The following is a 22,587-nucleotide window of genomic DNA, read 5'->3' on the forward strand; positions in this document are numbered from 1 at the left end:
CATTTTGCTTCCTTGTGTATTGCAGTCCATACCCAGAACAGGCTGTAACATTATAGCACAGTATTCCTTCTCCCAAGTCTTATCTCTCGCTACTGTTTTCAAGCTTGCTCATGGTCGCTGTCTTGGGGAAGTTTTGAAGCTCCTTTATACTCCATTATGATGCCACTGAGATGTACAGCTGTGGACTCAATTTGCAGGATATCAGGTCACTTTCCCAGTATGTACATGAAATCATGCTGAAAGTAAACTTACCCTTGTAATTGGTATTATTCCAAAATTTTATATTACACCCAGAGTACCCCAAGCTAAGTTTATATTCCTTCAGCATATGTATCTAGAGTTTCATTCACTTGTACACATTGTCACTATTTTATAGCTGAAATACATAATCCATGTCTGGTTTTCGTCTTATGATATAAAGTTATGACTGAACTAATATAGAAAAAACTACACACTTACAACAGGAATGATTTTCTCCCTCCAGCATCACTGTGATTGTCAAATATGCTTCATAGGTTCAAATGCCAGCAATGCTTACATCACAAGGTGAGCACAAAACACTGCAGCTAATGTAAATATGTTAGAACACAAAATATTTTAAGAAGGTAACCAGAGCAATGCTGTTGGTAAATATACTAAGACTGAAAATGTGTTTTGCTCAAGACCCACTGGACCACCTGCTGAAGCTAGTTTTACCATTTTCAGTAACAAGTTTGTGTAGTTTTGTGGATTGTGCAGTTTCTTACCCTGATCTCCTATCTGCATGTAAACTGCTGACGTCTGAAAATGTCATGCAAGAAAACATTGTAACAGATTTGTCGATTTCTGTAAGTTGATTCTTAAGGGGTTGTATGTCTATGCACTTTGCTTTCCTGTAGGAGAGCACCTCTTCTTCCTCTAAGCACACAGCACTTGCAAGGTACCATGAACAGAAATGCAAAGCAGTACAATCCCAATTCAGCAGGCTAGTAGTACAGGCCCATTTCAGCGGGCTAGCAGTATAGGCCCAATTGAGCAGCGGCTCTCTGCTGAGAGGAATGCCACGCCGAGCACTCTGATTGTGGGTGATTCCACTATCAGGTACATGGGCATAAAACATACTGCTTCCCCACTGTGATGGTTTACAATGTAAATGAGAAGATTCACAGCACTCCGTCCTACCATTAGACAGTCAGTTAGATTACTGTACATGTTGGCAAGGCTGACATTCAAACAGAACAATCAGAAATGACTAAAATTGACTTTATTGAACTGTTTAACCCCTTCGAGACAGATGAACTAATGTGTTCTCTCATTTTCTCAACATGGGGCTCAGTCCATTTTGTAGCTCCAGTGGACTCAGTTACATTGACAATTTCAATCTGTTCTGGGGTTGTAGATTTTTTTTTTAGAACTGATGGTGTAAGCCACAACAAGGCTGGAGTGAAAGCACAACAGTACAAGCTTCTTTTTTCACTGTCACCTGTCAGCCACCTGAAGAGGAAAGTAATGGCAGAAAGACATAGTACATGACTCAGGCAGGATGTCTGACTGGATGAGAGTCAACATGACCTGCTCTGTCTGCCAGGGTCATGGCAACCACCACCAGGCTCTTTACCAGGGTCAAAGTAATCACCACCAGACTCCCTGCAAACAACTCCCTCTACATCCTCCCCTCCACATTTGGACTTTCCTGAGAAGATGGAAAAACTTGTGTGTGTGTGTGTGGGTGGGTGGGGGGGTGGGTGGGGGGGGGTAAGGTATTTCTTACACAGATTTTGCTCCAAACTTGCCCATCTTCCTCCTCCTTAGACTGAAAGGTCTCTCTGGAGACACACACACACACAGGTAGACATTTGGGGGGAGGGGCCGTACCGTGACACCAACCTGTCTGGGTCACTTGTTATGTTTTTTAAAGTAAAAAAAGATCATTGTCATGGAGCACTAGTTAAAAGTCATTTCAAGAGAACATAGAAAAGCAGAATGCAAATGGAATAAAACCAGACTTCAGATTCACAAAGATCTACAAATGCACTGTGTGCATTAAATACCCTATTAGGCAAAGTAAGTAGAAAGTGGAATGGAAGTCATTCCTCTCCAAAATCATCAACAATAACATTAACAACAAGTGAATTGTTTGCCACAAATGAACAGGCTAACTAATCCTCCCACATAAATGGCTTCTTAAATTACATCAGCTGAGATATATAATGCATGTTTTTTCAACACTAAAATCCATAATATGAAATATGTATCTGAGTGGATGCCTATGACCTATTGTTTGCTCCAGGGTTCTATTTCTTAGATCATTTCTATTCAATTTCTATATTTTCCCTTGGCCACATCCTTCAAGAACATGGAATATCAAATCAAAAGACAGTTTGCAACCTAAGTGTCCTACTGGACTCTGATTTCACACACACACACACACACACACACACACACACACACACACACACACACACACACACACACACACACACACACACACACACACACACACACACACACCTCTTCCTGTTCCCAAGCCCCCTGATTATTAATTGCTCACATCTGTCCCTTGATTTCCATTTTGTTTAACTCTTTAATTAAGCCCACAAGAATGCTTGTCCAGTGCACTGGAAGTAAGTAATGAGTAATGCTTCTTTTCTGCTCTGTCTTAAATGCCCTGAGTTTTGCTCTTGTTTATTTTTGGCCAGCTCACCGCTGTGCTTCTTTGTTTCCTATCTTATGGAGAATAAAGACAGTAAAAACTTGCACTTGCATCTCACTCCCTCCATGTACCCGTCACAACAAGCATTCCGTAATCTCGAAAACATTAACAAAAGTAGGGATTTCTTGTCAAAACATGACCTTGAGAGTCTTTAAAATTTGAACTTTTTTTTTTGTTTCCAAAACTAAGCTTTCAGTTAGGCCCAAGAAATGTGATGTAGATCTCAGGATGTAATGAGCTTCATTATTTAAATTCTTCTGTGTATGTCTGTGTAAAACTTGAATTGCCACTGTGTAAGAAGAGTGGTATACACTATATTTGCCTGACCTTGCTTGCCCTACTGAGTGTTCTACACTGACATTGCAGTCCTTACACTGAATGTTCCTCGTACTGAACAAGGAGAATGAGGAAATATTAACTTCAAAATTTGCTATTTCAGAACCAAGGAAAAAAACTGTATAACCACACAACATTTCTGGTCTTGTGATATGCGATTCTGCAATTGTATGGTGAACTATATACACTTCAGGTGTAATGCACTTAAGGTGTAACGCAGACTCAAGGTGACATGAAGGGTCAAGGCAGCATGCAGGGCTGTGCACACTCCAGGGCTGGGTGGTGGCTCACTGATAGCCTGGCTGACTGTCGACAGCTCCCTCAAAGTGTCTTTTAATCATTGGTTACCTCTTGCCTGTCAGGAGGTGATACCATCTGTGCTCCTTAATTTTCCATTGTTCCTTACAGTCTGGTTCAGCATCTTAGCTTCTCACTGGCACGTCAGTCTGAGCTGATACAGGGGGCTAACTGGTAGGACTGAATTTCATTTTGTTTCAGTTCAGTTCATTCATTCAAGAAAGATTGCTTGATTTGGTCAAATAGCATTTCTTTGTAAAGCGAAGTGCACTACAGCACAGCAGTGACACAGAGATATTACTATATTGTTCCCTCTTTACCTGTAATTTGTGGATATTCCCCAGGCCACTTCAAATATAAAAGACTATATACAATCACCTGTAATCTTGGAGTGAATGTCCTCCATTAGCTTCTTTAGGTATGCATGATGTTTTGTGCTGCATTTTTCTCTCTCCAACTATACCACCACTGCTGGGATTACTCTAGCCTGGAATGGTATAATTATCTGATTAAACAGAGGTATTTATAGTAAGTGTGGAACTTCATGTCCATAAAAGCCTAAAAGAGTTAGGTGAAAAATTCTATCCATGTTCTAGGACAGACTGTTCACAGTTAATTTGATATTAAAGAAAATAGACAATAAAGGGGAATGTGTGTTGATTCAATAGATGAAAGTGGTCAGAAAAGGTTGAAGTGACTCATCTTACCATAATACCCAATGCTATTTAGAAAAACAGGTGTAAATTGATCACCATTTTTGGTTTTGTCTTGGATTAATGTCAGACTTTGAAAGAAGTTGCCTTTATATGCAAAAATAACTAAAATGCCAAATGATCAGATTGGTGTATTTAGATTTAGTCTAGGTCTAGGCATATTAGTCTCTCTTACTAGCTCTTTGACCTTTATATTCTTCTCCTGTTGCAGAGAAGCACACCACTACCCACTACGTTCCAGGAGTATGAGCTAGTTTCACCAAACCAAAGGAAACATACTTAATAATAAAATATGGTTTACAAGAAAAACAATCGCAGTGTTGGGGGGTGGGGGTTGGATTCTCCACACAAACTTCCTAATTACTATCCAAAGTTCCCTCTGTCAGTTTGTTAAGTCTGGGTGGTCGACTGTTACCTTAGCACCTATTTCTCTAGCCTTAAGAATAAACTGCTGCTTTGACATGAACAGCAACTGACTAGTTTTCTAACCTCATATTACATTGTTCCATCAGTGGCAGAATGTACTTAACTTTCAGTGGACTGCCTTTGTTCTGCATATTCCACGATAGAATACATTTATTGTTGAAAAGGGTTATGTCTAGATGGTTTTGTAAAGAGAGCAAACAGCCTTGGAGTGCAGTTGTGGCCTCAAGATTTTAAAGTCAATTTGCACAGCCTAGACCTCTTGCACAGCTGGCATTAAATGCTTTAACAGTTTATCCACAACAAACAGGAGCTGATAACAGTTTGGTATCACTGAATGGTTGTGTGCAGTCACATCTTCAAGGACATTCCTGCTACCCTCTGGCTGTGTCTGCTCAATGCCTATTGATCATAAAAGAGAAATGTTAAATATGTAGTGCTATTATGTTCTATAGCTAGAACATCCAAAGTTTTGTTTTTAGGCTTGCTTTTGAATAAAAATGAAAAAAGTTTAAAGACGTGTGAACAGAGATGGTCAGAATTCATAATTCAGATGTATTCATTCATGGTCTAGTTTACCACAGAAAACTCAGCCAGCAATATTACAATGAGCAGGTGGATAGTGCTTTTCCAGGAACTGGTATAACATGTAAATATCTATGTAAATAGGAGACATGAATATCATAGCTAACATAGCTCCATTTGACTGCAGAGAGAAATAATATAATAGTTAGTAAGGTGATACTCAACAACAACAAATTTGGATTATTGGATTTGCTTTCCCCCCCATTACATTCATTAGCATAAATTCTAGCATCAAATGTTCTGTAATTTGGTTCTTTAATTTATACCAGATGAATGTTGTACTCTTCATTGCATTCTGCTTAGCTTCCCCTCACCTGCCACCTGTGTTAGAAGCTTGTCATGTGTCTGAGTGTTAGAAGCCCATGTGTTAGATGCCTGCAGATTGCTGTCATATGTCTGAGTGTTAGGCACCTGCATGTTACTTTCACGCAGGGCTTTTTATGGCCTCTTTAGGTCCACTGACTCATCCACATCCTTCTGAAGTGGTCTGTGAACCATGATTCTACAAAATTTGAATGAAGAGCAAATAGCTATTCTGATAGCTATTAGCTATTCTAAATAGCTATTCTGTGATGCACTTTTTGAATTTTTCACCATTATATATAGATTCCCTAGATAATAGTCACAGTTTCTGAAAGTCTTTACCACATAATAGGGAGAACTGCAAAATATAAAGAAGGATCTTAATGATCTGAACCAGACTTCATTGGTTCCATAAAACTATAAATTATATATACTGGATATAAACTATAAACTGGATAGTGCATCCCCAGTGCCTAGGATTTTAAGAAAACCAATGTTATGTAAACTTGTTCATTATTCACTGTTCAGGATGGACTTCTAATTAGCATAGATACTGTTCATGTTTAGGAATTACAAATACAGTAAATTGTCAAAACGTTACCACCCACTTCTTCTAAATGCACACAGACCTGCCTATTTCAGTAGGACTTAAGATTTTCTCCAAACTGAGACAGGGACACACACACATCCTTTTTAAAGCTTTATTTATAAATATAATTTCCCACATTCTTTTCCTATGTCCCCAGGTTCAATTTAGATAATTTCAAGTCACTCACCCTACACAGTTTAGATTTTTTAAAAAGGTATGTATTTTTAAGAAGAATTGAATATCAAAATAACCTAAACCCCTCCCCTGACAACAGAAGAAATTCTTAAATTCATTTATCATATGTATCAGCAGCCCCGTGTTTCACAGTTTTAACATACCTCTACCAGATTCAACTCACAAGTTTCATCACATTTAAATCAATGTATACAGTTCATACATTTCATTTTTTTTTGTACATTTGACAATATGCAATAAAAGATGTCCTTTGCCAAGTTCAAGCTTCTGTTTGGGGCACATTAAATGTTTCAGACTTTTTATCATTCAAACAAAGCAAGTCTGAAATGGTGATCTTGAAAATTATGTCCATATTAAGATGAGATTATTGTCATAACCAGACAGTGGGTATTGCAAAATCTAATAAGCATGATGTGTGAAAGCCATGAAATGTTCACATTCAGGGCAAACATTAAGACTAAATGAGGTAGGACAGTTTGCATCTCCTGTTTTTGAGACATTTCATATCAGAAGATGGCCATTCAAAACATTTTTTTCCAATTTTTTTTTTTCCTGGGATAATCGAAATTAGTACTCAACATAACCATAATTAGCAGCAAAATGTCTTCTATGTATGTCCTTTTTAGTTCACTTCAATGAATTTAACATAACATTTCATACACCCATAAATATCTTTCAGTTCACACAGCCACCATACACCATTCATTCCCATTTGCTACAATACATAAGTACATAATCGTTGGGAAATCTCCTCAAAAAAGGAGCATGTTTATTTGAGTACACTTAAAACACAGTTCTCCTCTTCAACATCAGTCCTCCTTTTATTTGTTCACTCAGGTTGTGCTATAGGAGCTCCATTTTCTGGGCACAAATCAGGTCAGTATGGACTAGTCTCCACATGTCCTTGAGCTCCTGGGGGAGCAGTTTATGTACCACTATCATGCTCTTAAAGAAGCATGGCTCCTTGTTTAGCTTGCTGTTTTTGTCTTTCATGAGCCCGAAGGTTTTAAACGCATTATGTTTTATAGGGGTGACTTGAAGCACCTCTAAGCACATGCCAAGGAAAACATCATCAATAGGGAACAAGTCTAGTGTTTCGGATACTTTGTACAGCTTGCGGGCGAGAGGGCCGTCCATCAGAAATCCCCCTCCACCTGCATATGGGGGGTAGTAAGTCTTATTGTACAAAGCTTGTGGAATGTAGTATTTGTTCTCTTTCTTCCGGATGGGCTTGGCTTTAAAGAGTACATCTCCAGTAAAGAGGTGCTTAATGTTCTTACTGCTCTCTAGGTACTCCAGGATGTTTTCTACACTGACAAACACGTCATCATCTCCCTTGAAGATGTATGGAACAGTTCCACAGTAGGTGTAGAACCATTTCAGAAAGTGGGTCTCCTTTAGGGTGAGGTTAAAGAAACTATCCATGAAGTCCCACTGCAGAATGTCCCCATAGATGTAATCCTCATATTCTAGAAGCTTCTGGTGGTTGGCCTTCTCCTTTTTATTAGTGGATTTGCCCAGGAGGAAGATCGTCTTTATTCGCTTGCCATTCATCACCAGTTCTTTGCCCCATGTTTGCCTGATAACCTCCCTCCGGTCATGCTGTGTTATAACTGATTTGATCACCATCAGCAGGTGAACGTCCCCCACACACTTTTCTGGGTGATTGATTGTCATGGGGAAGAAGCGGCAGTGCCTGTAGATCAGGAACTGCTGAAAGGTTTCCTCCAGGCCGGTGAACCACCTTACAGAAGAGATGCTTAGATTGGCACTGCAGTTGGAGGTAGTGATATCCCAGGATTTGGGCCTTCTGGCTAGTGTGACCAAGGGTTCCTCTGTGGTGGCCATCGGTCTTTTGTGGTCTTCTTTCCAGAAGCTCTCAGGGCTAATGTAAAAGGCCTTGTTTAGAGTGGCTCTCTCTGCTGGGGCCTCCATAGGGGGGTGCCGCTCTATCTGAAATTGGTTCATTCGGCCACTGCCTCTCTGGAACACAGTCAGCATCACCACAGCCAATAAGAACATCAGGCCCACTGTCTTGATCACTCGCCAACGGTCCCTGGTAGTCATCCTTGTGAAAATGAGGGAAAAAAAGAAAAAAAAAACATTAAGATCACAGCTGTTTTGAACAGATTACATCCACTAATAATTTACATAATTCTACAGCCTCCAGCCTCATTTTAGTGGTAATGTTAAAATACCCTCTTTTAAAAGAAGATAACACTATATTACTCATTCGCATATAAAACATAAGGGTTTGTTAGATGAAAACAAGGGTTTTAGGCACTTTAAATTTTGAATGATTTTCCTATACTTATAAAATTCCAACTCTGGACACATTTTTAAGAAATTTCTTAAGACTTCTTTTTATTCTCTTGCTTTCAGTGAGTTTTGATGTTTTACATGTAGTGAATATTTCGTAGGCGTATCATGTCCTTTCGTCCATGGTCAGGGATTGCGCTTTATTTTATTTACTTTTTATTGAATTTTGTAAGAATTTTGTGACTCAGTCTACAAAAGTGCTATACAAAAAATAGATTTACTTACTATTACAAATATAAAAATATACCATTTCTTTACCAGACCACAAAATAATTGTATTCATGATCCCCAGTACAAGGAAGGAAAATTCGTAAATAAATCCTACCAACTATTTGTAATTCCTCTTTAATAGTGTGACTGTAGTCTGCTTGAAATGTGAAATGTGACTTTGACGAATAAATATATAAATATTTTCCTTACTCTTCGGAATAAAATTGACAATACCCATTATCAAAACTCATGATTCTAAAATTTTTGCCTGGCATGCAAACGGTACTGTCGACGGAAATACAGATAATATTATAGCTGTATTACTATTTGATAATTATATATGCAGATATCAATTACGTAAGTTAATTGATTAGTATATTGCCATACGTTTTAAACGATATACGCCTACACTAAGTATACACAAACTGAATATTTAGTTGAATTAATGTCGGTAAAAGCGAATTAAAATTTTCCTTCAAGTCAGCGTTAGCCCTGTGTTCCCTATATACAATTCACTGACCACGTTTTATCAGCAAATAAATACATAGATATATATAATAATTAAGCAGAACTCACATTTTGAGACGTTGCGTCTTGATTAGGTTGCGATATAAGCCAGAGCTGTTTATGCCAAGGATGGATAAAGCAGAGCAATCCGACGTTTGTCACAGTGTAAAAAAGTCATGTGTATTGAAGCACAGCCTCTGTGTAACCATTTACTGATTAACGATTACCGTCTTTTATGGCATAGACTGCGTAGCTAATGTATCCGCCCATATAACGCTAAAAAGTTCCACACGCCCAGGTTTCCATGTAGATCGTGTAAAAGGACCCCATCCCAAATAAGATTTCATACGGCGATGCATCGTTCACCTTTTGTTGAAAACATACCTATCACAAACAACAGTTTTAAACATATTTTAACACGGTAGTCTACTTTTACCCGTGACTTTATTCTTAACCATGAAATTCTGCTTAGAAAGTTACTGAGTTTGTTTTAAGAGAGAGAGAGAGAGAGAGAGAGAGAGAGAGAGAGAGAGAGAGCGAGGAAAAGAAAGAAAGAGAAAGAGAAAGATAGAAAGAAAGAGAGAGAGAGAGAAAAATCTTATATAGAGAAAACTTTATCTAATATAAATCTCTTCCATTAGTATGGAATGTTGTTTTTTTTTGCCTTTTTCTTTCTTAAAGCACTCAGACCTGTGAGAAAAACCCATTAATTTTCTCAAATGGACATGGGTTCCACATTCTTTAAGCACAAATACTGTCTACCCCCAACAGCTGTTAACACTCCCGAACTTCCTCATTCTGTAGGAGCAGAAAAGCATGTCACTAATGCGCTTGCTACCCTGCACATGTTTTTTTTGTGTGTGCATGCATGTGTGTGTGTTTTGAGGAGAAGTGAGTAGATCATGGAGTGGGGGGAGAACAGGAACAGCGCCCCAAAAAAGTGACAGGATGCACATGGCTTTGAGTAGCATGGTAGGAGTGCATCAGGAAACAGTGAGAAGGAGAGGAAGAAAGGAATTGGAACACAGCTGAAGTCTGGAGATTCCTGTTTTCAAACTCTTTTTTCCAGTGTACTGAAGGCCTTGCAGCTTCCTGACTCAGGACAGTTGGAGGATCAGGAGAGAAGGAGCCTGTTTCCAGCACCCTGTATTTATGATCCTGATGTTAATTGACCAGTTAATGTTGCATGAAAACACCATGAGGTTGCAATATTGGCCACATGACTGTATGAGTCATTTAACGCCCTGAGATTCATTGACTGCTTAACGTTTGTCACACATATGCAGATTTTTAATCCCTGCCCCAAAACCATCTCCTGTCAAATTTAGAAAACTGGTTTCCATATACACTTTAAAGTTAGACTTTAAAGCTTACTTTTAACTAGATTACTTCATACGTAACAATATGTGCTTTGGTTATGTGCTTCCTGAGCACTAGAGGACATTTGAGAGGCTTCGTCCATTATAAGGTTACAAAGAATAGAGGCATTAAAAATAAAATTATCATCTGAGTCCAAAAGATTATTTCCACTTGACCATTCAGCCATTAAAATAATTTCACATATTGTCTGAGTGTATAAAAGGGTGAATCTTAAACGCTGTGTCTGTGTCTGAGTGTATAAACATACTAAATATTTCTCTTATGAAATAAGAAATATTCATATTCTGATAATCATGTAGGCTTTTGACTTTGATTATTCCTTCAGATTTGTAAGGTCAAACATGTAAACATTTCTGTGTTCTTAAGGCTGATTATTTAGCCTCATATTTTTTGTTCTTTATCATGCAGTTAATAAAGTACCAAGATCAAGCTTCCTGTTGTGATGTGAAAAATCTAAATAAATCTTTCCCTTCAACATTATTTGTCCTTCTGTAGGCTAATTACTGAATTCCCATACATCACCACCCCATTTTAAAAACCCTGTTTGTCCAGTTCACCATTTGTAAATCTTAGCCTTGGAGACAGACTGATTATAGCACTGCCATAACACATGATTCAGTTCTTAAACCTATCAATAAACCTGTCAAGAGTTAAGTGGGTTGCTGTAAGATGGGAAAACTGTGTCCCTGCAGGTCTTGCTGTGAACACTGGACTATTTCTTCCACATTCACGAGCACCTGTGAGAGTTTCTGGACACCTGTAGTGTATGTTTTGACCCATCTCTGGTTTTAATCCCTTACACTCAAAGGACCTGGTCCAGATACTACTCCCCCAGTCTTGTAATTCCATACCTTTAATCTTAGTTTCAAAATAATCTCTAATTAATTTACAGTATTAACTTAATATTTAACTTTAAGAGTTATAACTAAACAACTGTTTGAGTTTTTATGAAAACTTTGGCATGTTTTTATTCTGCTCTAAGACAGTGAAATGCGTTTCCTTAGTAATTCTATGATAATCATATCTGTATTGTATTTTATAGTGATTTAGTCACGTCGTTAATGTTGAAACTATTCGTACACTGAAAAACAGAAAAGGCTACTATATCTATGTACTACATCTATGTACTACATCACGTATTCAATTTAACAATTTAACGACTGAATTAAGAACGTGATTATGTTGTATCAAGCTGCTGAAACAAACAAAGAAATAGTACACTGTTAACAATCAATGATTCCCCACTTGTTTTAAAGCCAGAAATTTCAAAAGATGGTTAAAACATTAACAGACATACAACTATTTTAAGATGAGTGTTTTTGACTGAAGAGTGAAGCCTCTCACCTATGAAGGAAGATGCTACATGGAGAGACGTTCACAGATGAACTGGCCGTCTGCCAGAAGAGCATGTTTTCCTCCAGTGCAGTTTAGCATGTGGCCTGATGGGCTAATGCACATCTGAATCTTCAGCTGTGGTTCAAGCGCCTTTAACCCTGCAGCAGGCCTGTTGTGCTTTAAACAGCAACACTGGTAAACTGAGAGACCTCACAGCTGAAACCCCTTTATAACCTTCTGCATCGAACCACGGGACACAATGTCTTACAACAGACTTATTTGGGGTATGAAGAAGTATTACAACATCCTTGTAAAAGGATACACATACTTTGTGTAATTTTTAAATAAAATTTTATTCACATTTGTAGCACTGGATATTATTATTATTATTATTATAATATTATTATTATTATTATTAATTTTACCATTTTTCATTTGCCTAAATTGCCCTTGTGCTGTGAAAGTGTGGTCCATAAAAATTCATTCTTGCTTTTCAACATTTGTGTTCATTCTGGTGACGTTTTTCATTTAACCATAATGAACTGTGGTGACTTGTTTCCGGTTTATAAATCCTTCACTATCCTGTTGCTCACTCCGTCATGGCACCCGCTTGGAGCAGCAGGTGTAAGAGTCATTAGAGTGGACTTCATTTACATCTTAATTTACATTAACCACAGGTAACAGTAGCTATCAGAAGGCTCATCCTACTTTATTGTGAAGTTTATAGCTAAAATAAATATTTATTGCAAAAATCTGCTTCTATAGTTGCAATATGTATACATATGTATACAAATGGACATTTCCCATCACATCTCTGAAGCACAGAGTGAATAGTCTAGCATGAATAGTATGAATGAACTTATTGACTCACCGTGATTCAGTATTAAAAGGGATGTTTGGGCTTGCTTGTGTTTTATCTATGCTTGTGTCAATCAGAGACAGCTCAGGAAGGACCACAGGAAGGTATGCCACATTGCACACTTTTGAATTGATCCAAAGGTCAAATATGCTCTTATCTTTTTACTGCCTGAGTGAAGTGTAGAGCAGATGATGGCATTATGGTATTCAAGGCTGCTGCTCACCACAAACAGAACCCCATGTACTGATGTTATGAACAAACCAGCACAAACACGCAGCACAGACACATTCACACTGGCACCGAGAGTGAGAAAAGCAGGGAGATATTACATGGACTAAAACATTGATTGTTGTGCGTTAGCGTTTTAGTCTATATAATAACTCTACCTGCTTTATTAGGTGAGCTACAGACTGTATGCACATTGTAATGATGACTGGGCATGTTTTAGAGTCTCTTTGTAAATGTGTATACCTTGGGATGTTAGACCAGATCAAAACTTAAATTATATGTCTTACATAAAGGTAAACAGAAGTAAACTGTTTTAGGTGAAAAAGTAAATGAAGAGAAATAAAATATTTTATTTGAATAAAATATTTGACAGAATACGAGAGAAGAAAAGAAGGGTGGGTGAGGGAGTGGAGAGCAGAGGAGAGGGGAAAAAAAAGAGTTGCTTGTGACTTGCCGTTGTCTTTTATCACTAAAACACCTGGTGGTGTCCAGATAGACGCAGATGACAGAGCTCCAATGACCTTGCAGGTCCGCTACATGTCCTGTCCCTCATGAGCATGGGCCGGCCCCGAGCTCTCAGCGCTGCACACACATCTTGCTGCAACCACAAGGCCTTTAGTGCTACAAAACACATTACTCTGTCAATAGGCCCTGCAGTGCTTCAAATAAATAGGTTTGCAATATCACTCTCTTCATTTTTGTTCCCTGAGTGTAATCTTTCCACTTTGTGACTGCTTTTATCCCCCTGAGTGCCTGTTTGTTTTCATACTGACTGGCCCTCTTCCTCCCCATCTCTGAGAGTGCTGAGCCAATCACAGGTCATAGTTGCAGCCACCTGCACACTGCCTCTTTAGCTCACACTGCCTGTTTCCTCACATTGTCCTTCATTTAGTATATGTAATTATACACATAGTGCACACCTAATGTAGTCACTACCAGTTCTACCAGAGCATTCAGTCCAACTGTTTGGAGTTGTAAATATGTGCTTGTGTGTGCGAGCCCTTCTTCCACATGTGATTTGAATATAATTGACACATTCAAAGTTATATTTATAAACACTCTCTATATCAGTGTCACTCTTTCACACTGCCCCAGAGTCTGAATAGTTGAACTTCCATGAGAATGAGCTGCTTTGAGACAGACAAGAAAGTGTTAGTTCTGAATCAGTTTGTTTTTTTGCAGTTACTTCCTTTTCCTACTTTAACACACATCATGCAGAGCAAAAGGCGTTCTCCTCCGAGACCCCCCTCCCCAGGCTGGTGTTTGCTGGTCACATGTCACCTCACCCCCCTGCCATGTACAGATGTGCAGCTGGTGAGGCTAGCAGAGTCACACAGCAGGATGCAGGTTCTGCTTTCCCTACAGAGCCTGACAGCTTTACAGGACAAAGAGAATGGAGGGGTGTGTAGCTGTTCCTGTAAAAAATTTGGGAGTTTTGCCCACACAGCCAACGCAACCAGCCATCTCACTATATCAGCACAATGCACGACAACGGCCACCTTGTGTTTCAATGACACACACACACACACACACACACACACACACACACACACACACACACACACACACACACACACACACACACACACACACATCTAGAGCTGGCACCTCTTTCCTCCTATTAGGAAAGCTACCATGCCTCCACCTTTTTACATTTTTCTTTACAAACTGATCATTTTAAGAACAGATTATCTTTTTAAACAATGATAAAGACAATAAGATCCAAGTTTGTGCAGTTTATTTACTGTACAAAAATATTACAGTTCATGTCTAGAGAAATATTTTAGACCTCACACAGCAACAACTAAAATGGTGAGTGTTAAAAACAGAAAGCTGACAGTACAAGAAGCACACGGACAAGGTTTGACTAAAGAACACTGATAGGGAAGTTTGAAGCTGCATGGTGGTTATCTTGGTCTCTGGGCCTTAGGCTCTTGTAATAAATGTGATCCCTACATATGCTGCATGTGTATGTGAGCTCTGAGCCTGCAAAGACTTGGAAAAACCTAAAAAAAACCTGTAAAACCCGTTCATAAAGTGTGGCACAATGACACACTCTTCTTAATGTGAGTAATTTAATGTTTTCAACCCCCTAACAGATCTGACTGCATTCTTTAAATTCAAACATTTTTGAATTTTGAATTTTTGAATGCCTTTTGAATTAGTTTCCAATTTATTGACTATATAATTAATGACTTCCTTATAAAGGCCTGCTTTGTAGCTACACTCTAGCACTTATTAGAATGCATACCTACATTCAAGGGTCACTTTATTACATACATCTATCTTAGAACTGCATTTTATAGGTGTACAGTTACAGAATAGTTCCCATTTGTTATCATGTACAATTTGCGAGGACTACAGGACCACTGTTGACTAGATGTTATTTGGGATCAGATCATTCATTCTCACCAAAGCAGTGGTAGTGAGTTCTGAGGTGGCATGAGTCTATCGTACAGTGCTATTTTTTTTAAAGGTGTTACTGTCATATCTGTGTAAAGAGTGGTGTGTTGCCCAACTATATACAGCCAATAGAAGTGCAGTGACAACTGCTGAAGAACTGGAGGATAGCAAACAAACATCAATTGTACATGGGAAGAAAAGGGTAATACACTCTAATTGCATACCTACAAGTAGTGAGTGTAGTGGTTACCTGGACACACTCTAACACTAGCTATGCCAAGCAACAGATTTATAAAGCTCAAAGCACATTATCTGATTTGTACTGGAATGAACACTAAGTATATGTCAAACAAATCATTAGCAGAAAGGCAGGTGCAGCTCTCAAGTGAGTGAACGTGCAAGTTCACACTAATGTTCATAAATGATATAAAGTCTCGGCTATCTAGCAAAGAACTAGCTGTCCCACTGCCACAAGCTTTAGAGGCACCATAAAGCTGCCACTAGCAGGCCCATTCTTTGTATATAAACTAGTACAACAGGGCCCTCATCCAGATAAATTGCTATAATTTCAAAGGCTTTTAAGTTTTTTTTAAATAATTAAGTGGTTGTAAACATCATAATTCTATTAATACTTCTAAGTTACTTTTTGAGGAATAATTAAAATAAACATGATCACATGTAAATGAGCTTGGACAGGAGGTAATTAATGCACTGAGCCACTGAAAACCCTACAAAATGTCCAACAAACCAGTGGTCAATGCTACTGTTAAGGAATCAGAGACAGGCCATCTCTTTTTTCACTCTGATTCTTTTAATGATTAGTACCCAGCAGCTCTTAAGCTCAGTCTTGGGGACCACATGTTCTGCTCGTGTGCTTTGGAAAACAGGAAAACAGGAAAGTCCCAGTGTGATGGTTACCTGGGACTGAGAAGTGTCGTCATTAACGAGCTGCTCAGAAAACGGACAACTTGACAAGCCTCTAGACATCCCAACCACCACCAAAACTAACAAAAAAAACTAAATTCAATTAAAATAACAGGGATAAATCCACATTTAAAAATTGAGAAAATGCAACATAAACAATGCAAAACAAATAAAAACACAAAAAAGCAGAATAGTATTACAATAATGGTTTCTGTTTAAATCACACACAAAAAAAGACTTAGAAAAGCATTTTACATTTTTAATAAAGTGACAAGGCACAAGGTATTGGCTGATGGGTCATGCAAATGAAAGAGCAGGGAGGTGTGTCCTTTTGTGGAGGACAGGGGGCTTGGCATAATAAAAGTGTTCGTTGTGAGTATTGCTGAAGTGTGTTGGGTTACAGAGCAGCTTAGTGGCAGAGGCTCAAACAGCTCAGCCACAATTGCATGCATTGTACCCTCCACCCCACTGGCACACGGCTCCTTCTGTCAGCCTGACCCTGATAACGTCTGTATGGTGTTACAGGAAGCTATCCTTGGGAGACAGACTTCTCATGCCCAAATGGCCCCTGTTCACTTCCTGTTAGAATGGTTACCTAGAGGGCAGAAATCTAGGCATTAGAATGGGATTCCCGAAATTCCTCACTACACTTAAAGAAGCACAAGTACCATCAGTTACAAAGGCATATAATATCCATAAATATAGGGAGTACATGCACAAGCATTTATGCATGTGTTTTAAGTAAAAAAAAAAAAGTATGGTTGTTTACACGAATTTTATTCATTTTGAAAGTGCAGGTTCCCAGGAACCTTGTAAATAATTTTTTTTTTCTCAGACTTTCTGAGAAGGAAATGAATTAGTAAAACTATATAAGCAATAAACATATTTCACTACTCTTGGCCATGAAATCCGCTGAAGCAGTCAGACACTGTGACTGAAGCCATTATAAGTGGTTTTCCTTAGACCACACAAACAAACACCAAACACCATACATCTCACAAATGTACATCAGTTTCAAGTTACATATTGCAAAGAAATGAAGCAAAAGGCCCAAAGACCTACCAGGGGTGGAAGCAAACCCATAAATAAATGTTGCCTACATTCAATGCTCATGCATTTGAACAAAACTATTAGAAAAGGTAAAAAATAGAAGAATAAATAAAAAAGAAGTCCTCCTTGTTAAGTTGTAATGCAATCCTGCTAATAAATACCCTGTTTTTGAAATATACCAGTAATCAAATTGCTTCCGTTTTTCTGTAACTATACAGGAATACAGTATTTTTTTGTAGTCTGATTACATAATGCCATTTTATGTATCATGTTACTACCCAGCCCTGTTTATTTCATTTTCACTCTTCAGCACACTACGGTTATGAGGGTGCAATGATGGAACTTTCTGGGGTCTCATGCCAGGAAGTGACAGGGCAGTGAACATTTACTCTTCATATGTTAAACTGCACAAACTATAATAAAATTTTAAAAAGTGAAAGTTTAAGAAACATCTTTCTAAAGTGAACTGTGACGCTTCCACAATCTGGAAGTGAAGTGACAATAGTCTTGATGTTGCAGTTTTAGAAGGATTTTAAAGAACTTGCCTGTGTGGAATGGTTTGGCCATATTATCCAGATTCATTTTAATTCATGCTGGTACAACAGATTCAGGTCAACCCTTGGTTTCACTTACATGCCACTGATAGACGGGTGTCAGTTTGGAAACAGGAGTGAAGTGTGACCGTGAGCCCTCCAGCTCAGCAAGGCAAAAGAGCTGAATGCACCTGCTTTGCTTTCATAGTCTTGAGTGTGTTCTCTTGGACTGTAGACTGTACTGAGTTGCTGCTGTTCCCACATGCTCACATGCACGTGACTCTGTACGTAATAGGGTCAGTGGATAATATGAGGAAAAGGTCAAGAATAATGACAGTGATTCAGTTTTCAGTTTACCTGGGATCTCAGAGGCAACAAAGGGTACTGACAAAGGCTAAACTGGAACAAAGAAACTTAGAAGTGAACAAGAAAGAGTTCCCGTAAAATAGCTGATACAATAACATACAATAGTCAAAGTATTTCAGTGTCTAAATTCATAAATGGTAAAAAACAAAAACAAAAACACTTATCTAAATTCACTACAGACAAAATCCTCTTTGGACAGTAAAGGGCATATTGGATCTACAAGTGAGGCTGCAGGACACTTACATTAGATTTGTAGAAGGCACAGGCAGGCAGAGCCACTATGTGTAAGACATTAGGCTGTAGAGTGCTCTAAAATGAGCAGTTCCCTGCCCACAAAGCAGGAAGCTTCAGGCCCTATAATTTACTTTTATAATTAAAATCTGTCACCTAACAATAGTATGTAGCTGTTCATTCATATTCACAGAAAGTAAAATGGTGATTGGTTTGAGAAAAAAAAAAAACAAAAAAAGGGGGGGGGGGGGACCAGAAACAAACCATAACCAATACCCAAGGGTCAACCAGAGAATGCTAGAGTAAAACCCTTTGGCCAAATGGTACGTCTGGTAAAACCCTGTTTACAGACTAAAACCACACATGGAGTGGAAACAGGATGCAATAATGAATACATTTAATTAACATGTCCGTCAGCTCCAGATATAGATTTCTATTTCCTTGTTAACTTTGCACTTTTGATAGTAAAGGAAAAACACAACATACACACATAAAGGAGTGCTTTCAGAAAAGTGTTTTTTTTTTTTTTTGGTTTGTGTGTTTGGTTGGTTGTTTTGAAGAGGGAACACTTTAAGGCCATCCATGAGGATAATAAAATGAGATTTATTCTTTCCCAAACTGGAAGAGCATATACTTGTGAATCCATCTGTTTGCACAAAAACTAAAGCTTAATCTTGCTTCATTCAGAAATCTTTGACTGGCATGAGCACAAGTATAAAGTGTGCTAAGCCCCACCTTCAGCTCTGGGAACTCCAAAATAGAGTTCACCAAAATAAACAACAAACATGGACAGACATATAAACAAAGCTGATGCTGGTTTCTACGTAAACCCCCCCCCAAAAAAAACAAGAGACGCAACCATATGTATGCACATGCTTATATACACACATGCACGTACACGTGTGTGTAAATATACTAAAGGAATTTTAATCTAATTTTAAGTGCACACACACTTACGCTTGTTCTTGACTACAGCCTGATTCCTGGTTGTGGTGGTAGTGTAAATGTGTTTTATGTACAAACGAGACTGGTGTATGGAGTATGGTTGGCTGGAAATATTCTGTCCATTACGTATGAGGAACATTGGTTCTACATGTGCTATATAAAATATATCTAACCAACTAGCTAACTAATTAACTATTTGGGCAAAATGTATGCGGACATCCTAATTGTAATTATTCAGTTCACATGTTTGAGCAAGTTGGATAATTAATTTTACAATGCTTTCAGACACATCATGAGCGATGTTCCTGAGGTTATCAGTTGTTTTGGGTCTTTCAGCATCATACAATCTCACATGTGTGACCCAGCTGGGCATGACAAACTTCCATTTTGGGCGTTCTGCCACATCTCACCCAACAGCCATCTTGAGGCCTTCTCTGTGGATCTCCTAATGGCTGCCTTTTTGTGCACACTTACATGCCTTTTTGTCAATCAAATATCCAATTGATTGAGGGCTTTGCTGAGGGGCCAATCAGCAAACCCTCTACAGTACACGTCTATGGGCATACACTTTGCCTGCCACACCCTCCTATGGCACTACTTCACCTAATCTTGATACTTGCCCTTCTTCCAATCAAATGCCTTTTCTAGTTTCCCTTTCCAGGGAAATGTCAACTCAGAAGCTTCACCACATGTTTAGGTGTTACTGAAAGCAGAACTATTTCTGGCCTCAGCATTGTCAAGATGATGGCCTCAGGAAATTTGCTGCTCTCCCAGGTCTACCATTAGCTACCAGTCCCCTTGCTTTCCCAGCAGGCTTGCACTGGCTGTGGTTACATGGGGCTCCTCTCCTTGATAAATATGATAAACTGGTATTCAGGGTGGGGTTTCTTGCAGCAGATATTATCGATGTGGATGATTTCAGCCACTGTCCTTAGCATCTGGCCATGGTGCCAACAATAATGCATGTCTCCCAGGGTTCTTGGATAGCAGCTGAGGATATGCTCCAACAACCCACTTCCTAGGCACTGAAGGAAAGATGGTGTCTCTGATTTGCCCTAGCCAAAGAGGTTAGAAGGGCTTGTTAGAAAATATGCTACATACAGGACTCGAGCTGGTCTTCCACAAGACCTGGCCCTAGACATTAGAGACTATAATGTCAACATAATACCCCCCACTTGCTGTGATTATTATTCCTAGTTCACTTTTGTTGTTATTTTTGCTTATTTCATCCATGTCGTCATGCTTTCCAGTGTCAACTAGACGAGGATGGGTTCCCCTTTTTGAGTCCTGATTCCTTTTGAGGTTTACTCCTCTCAGCCTTAGGGAGTTTTTCCTCATCACTGTTGCCTTTGGCTTGCTCTATTGGGGCTTGGACTCGGACATCTGTACAGCTGCTTTGTGACAACAGCTGTTGTAAAAAGCGCTATATAAATAAATTTTGTGTTTGTTTGCTTTGCTTCCTGTCTGCACTTCAGTGCTTGCCAGTGATATCTTGATATTAATAGAAATGAATTGAATGGTCAAGTGTCCACATAATTTTGGCCATATACCCCATTTGAAACAATAAAATACATTAAACCTCTTACTCAAGCTGACCAGATATTACTTGCTAAACTTTATTTATCAAAGACTTATAGACCTGCACTAGATTCTCCAAAAAGTAGAAACTGACTATTCTGAATATCTTCAAAATGAATCATGGACAGATAATTCACTTTCATATTTTGTAAATTCACTGCTGTTATTTATATTTCATTATAACTCAACCCCAGTGGTGACTGCAGCAGTGAGAGTTGTAGTGTGTAGGTTGGGGAGTGGAGCAAGGTACTCTGTGGTGGTGTATGGGTGGAGGACTCACTGCCGGTGCTGAGAGGGGCACTGCCTGGCCTGCTGCTGCTCTGCTGGGGTTCACTGTTGGAGAACTGGGGGCCCAACAAGGGGGCTTTCAAGCGGCCCTCACTGCTTGCATGACCACTAGGCATACGCTGAACCTTAGGCTGGCCCACAAAGCCAGGGATGAGGTCACTGATGGGGAGATATGAGGAGAGAAGAAGCCACTTGTTATGTGTGCAAATCCATCATGGGGCAAGCAAGACGATTAATTTAAAGCAATAAGTGTCACTGTGATTTTGCCTGAAATTATAGTCTGTAAATGACATACATGAGATGCAGCATTAGTCTTAAATCTGGATTATTTGACTTCAGGCATGAATGAGAAAAATAGTGTCTAAGCATGCTCACCGCAGCATGAAGAAGGAAACCAGAACACACATACACGCGCACACGCACACACACACACGCACACACACACACACACACACACACACACACGCGCACACGCACACAGTGCAGACACATAAAGCACTGTGAGAGTGCAGGGTTGCCAGAAAACCACCACAGCTCACTGGTATCTAAGGGTGAGGTGACAGACTCAGTAAGTCCAGAGGTAAAGGAGCTCTAGGCATGAATTAAACTCATGCAGGGATAGCTGAGCTGGAGATTTGCCTGAGGGGCTCTAATGAAACACCAGCAAAGTCACTACACACACAGGACTACACATCTTTCACATAGGAAGGGTTCTGAGATCCATGCATGTTGGGAGGGTCGCAATGTGCTTTTGGCGAGGGTACCGTCTCCAAGCTCAATATAGCCAAAAGCAGGAGGAGTCATGTTCTCCTGGGTGGCATGGCCCAGTCCAACTCAATCAGCCCTTTGTTCAGGGCTGGTTAAGAGGCATGTCACAACCACAGTAGAGCCACTGCTGGGTCAACCTGCACTACCTCTCCCCTCTCTTCTGAGACTTCCCCTCTAGCCACACCACCCCTCAGCTGAGACTTCCCCTCTCCAGCCCCCACCCCCTCCCTGAGACCTCTCCCCCCCTTCCCTCAGACCTCCCCTCTCCTCTCCTCTCCCCTACCCTTTCCCATCCTCTCTAAACCTTCCCCTCTCCTCTGCCATCACACCTCTACCCTCCTCAATCTCATCTTCCCTAAGACCTTTTCTCCTCTTACACGTTCCCCCGGTCTTGAGTCCTTCTCTCTCCCCTCTCTCCTTCCCTTTTTGAGCTGAACTACAGACTGCAGACATGCCACTCATGCTCTCATTCCAGAGCAGCTGTGCTGAAGGCTGTGGGAAATGTCCCACTCCAGCCGCAAGTCTCCCTT

General features: G+C 39.5%; 2 protein-coding genes across 4 annotated transcripts in view; both read right to left on the reverse strand.

Moving 5' to 3' along the window:
- Positions 1-6,045: 6,045 nt before the first annotated feature.
- Positions 6,046-11,940, reverse strand: b3gnt7 (UDP-GlcNAc:betaGal beta-1,3-N-acetylglucosaminyltransferase 7). Of its 2 annotated transcripts, none has more exons than XM_027023445.2 (2): positions 11,894-11,940; positions 6,046-8,201 (listed from the first exon to the last, which is right to left on the reverse strand). In XM_027023445.2, exon 2 carries the CDS (start codon positions 8,198-8,200, stop codon positions 6,977-6,979), a length of 1,224 nt encoding a protein of 407 aa, XP_026879246.2. In that variant the 5' UTR covers position 8,201; positions 11,894-11,940; the 3' UTR covers positions 6,046-6,976. The 2 variants fall into 2 exon arrangements, with proteins under 2 accessions (XP_026879246.2, XP_026879245.2); XM_027023444.2 differs by lacking the exon at positions 11,894-11,940 and adding an exon at positions 9,239-9,547.
- A 2,752-nt stretch (positions 11,941-14,692) lies between these two features.
- The window catches only part of LOC113585742 (lisH domain-containing protein ARMC9), a 30,700-nt gene continuing 22,805 nt past the window's right edge, over positions 14,693-22,587 (reverse strand). Inside the window, exons 24-26 of one of the 2 annotated variants that reach the window (XM_035523265.1) lie at positions 21,282-21,448; positions 17,982-18,163; positions 14,693-16,893 (exon numbers count right to left, since the gene is read on the reverse strand). In XM_035523265.1, the coding sequence (XP_035379158.1) occupies positions 18,084-18,163; positions 21,282-21,448 (247 nt within the window). In that variant the 3' untranslated portion in view covers positions 14,693-16,893; positions 17,982-18,083. The remainder of the gene's footprint in view (positions 16,894-17,981; positions 18,164-21,281; positions 21,449-22,587) is intronic. The other variant, XM_027023432.2, reaches the window with a different exon arrangement.

Source organism: Electrophorus electricus, chromosome 26 (genome assembly GCF_013358815.1).
Source record: "Electrophorus electricus isolate fEleEle1 chromosome 26, fEleEle1.pri, whole genome shotgun sequence".
NCBI classification, from domain to species: Eukaryota; Metazoa; Chordata; class Actinopteri; order Gymnotiformes; family Gymnotidae; genus Electrophorus; species Electrophorus electricus.